Genomic DNA, 1,091 nt, shown 5'->3' on the forward strand with positions numbered 1-1,091 from the left:
AGTGTGGTCAGCTTTCGGTCACATTCCTCCTGCAGCGCCCGCAGCTGCTGGTTGCGTTGACAGATGCCCTCGTTCACCGACGGGAAGTCATTGAGGATTAGGAACTGCTTGAGGTCGGACACGAGCTTCATAAGGGACTCGCCAGCTCGGACGATGTTGGCGATGTTGGCGGCCCGCACGTGCATCTCGTAGTTGTCCTGCTCCCCCTGTGTGGCCCGGGACACCTGCGTCTCGTCTTCAACCTTGGCGGTCTTGATGATCTCGGTGAAGTTGTCCATGATGGACTTGACATCGTCTTTGAGCCGCTTGTTGTAGGACTGTAGCAGCGTCTCCTTGCTCTGAGGCAGGGGCCACCGGTCAGCACCCGCGCCGCCCAGCCCGGTCTATTTAGCTTTCTTATGGATGATTTTGTAAGCTTTATACTCCTGTGGTTAATTTCTAGTTTTATGGGATTGTGATCTGAGAAGATACTTTGTATTATTTCAGTGTTTTTTAATTTGTTGAGGCTTGCTTTGTGATTGATTCTGGAGAATGTATTTGAGAAGAAAGTGAATTGAGTTTTATTTGGGTGCAGTTTCCTGAATACATCCACAAGGTCAAGTTGATTGATCGTATAGTTCAGGTCTTCTGCATCTTTGTGGAGTTTCTTTTGGGTTGACCTGTCCTTTGATGATAGTGGTGTGTTGGAATCTCCTGCCACTACTGTGGTGGTATCTATTTCTTTCTTTGATCTCTTAACCATTTTATGTATTTTGTAGGTCTGTTATCTGGTGCATAAACCAAGACCAGCGTTATGTCTTCTTGATCTGTTGTGTTTTCATCAGTATGTAATGCCCTTCCTTATCTTTTATTTTGGTTTTCATTCTGAAATCTGTTTTATCAAAGATTAATATTGCTACTCACGCTTTTTTGAGGTTACCATTTGCTTGGTGTATTTTTTCCCAGCCTTTAATTTTGAGTCTTTTTCTTCTTTTTTTAGATGTGTCTTTTGTAGGCAACATATTGATGGGCTTTGTTTATTTATCCATTCTGCTACTCTTTTATTCTTAATTGGTGCATTTAGTCCATTCACATTAAGTGTGATTATTGTC

At 43.1% G+C, this 1,091-nt stretch overlaps 1 protein-coding gene across 1 annotated transcript in view; it reads right to left on the reverse strand.

The window, feature by feature from the left end:
• Nucleotides 1-5: 5 nt before the first annotated feature.
• Nucleotides 6-1,091, reverse strand: part of LOC102856495 (mediator of RNA polymerase II transcription subunit 22-like) — a gene marked incomplete at its 3' end in the record, with an annotated part of 10,314 nt that continues 9,228 nt past the window's right edge. The window contains exon 2 of the mRNA XM_006893423.1: nt 6-383. Within this exon, the coding sequence (XP_006893485.1) occupies nt 6-383 (378 nt within the window). The remainder of the gene's footprint in view (nt 384-1,091) is intronic.

Source organism: Elephantulus edwardii, unplaced genomic scaffold (assembly GCF_000299155.1).
Source record: "Elephantulus edwardii isolate Elephantulus edwardi_28Jun2011 unplaced genomic scaffold, EleEdw1.0 scaffold00126, whole genome shotgun sequence".
NCBI classification, from domain to species: Eukaryota; Metazoa; Chordata; class Mammalia; order Macroscelidea; family Macroscelididae; genus Elephantulus; species Elephantulus edwardii.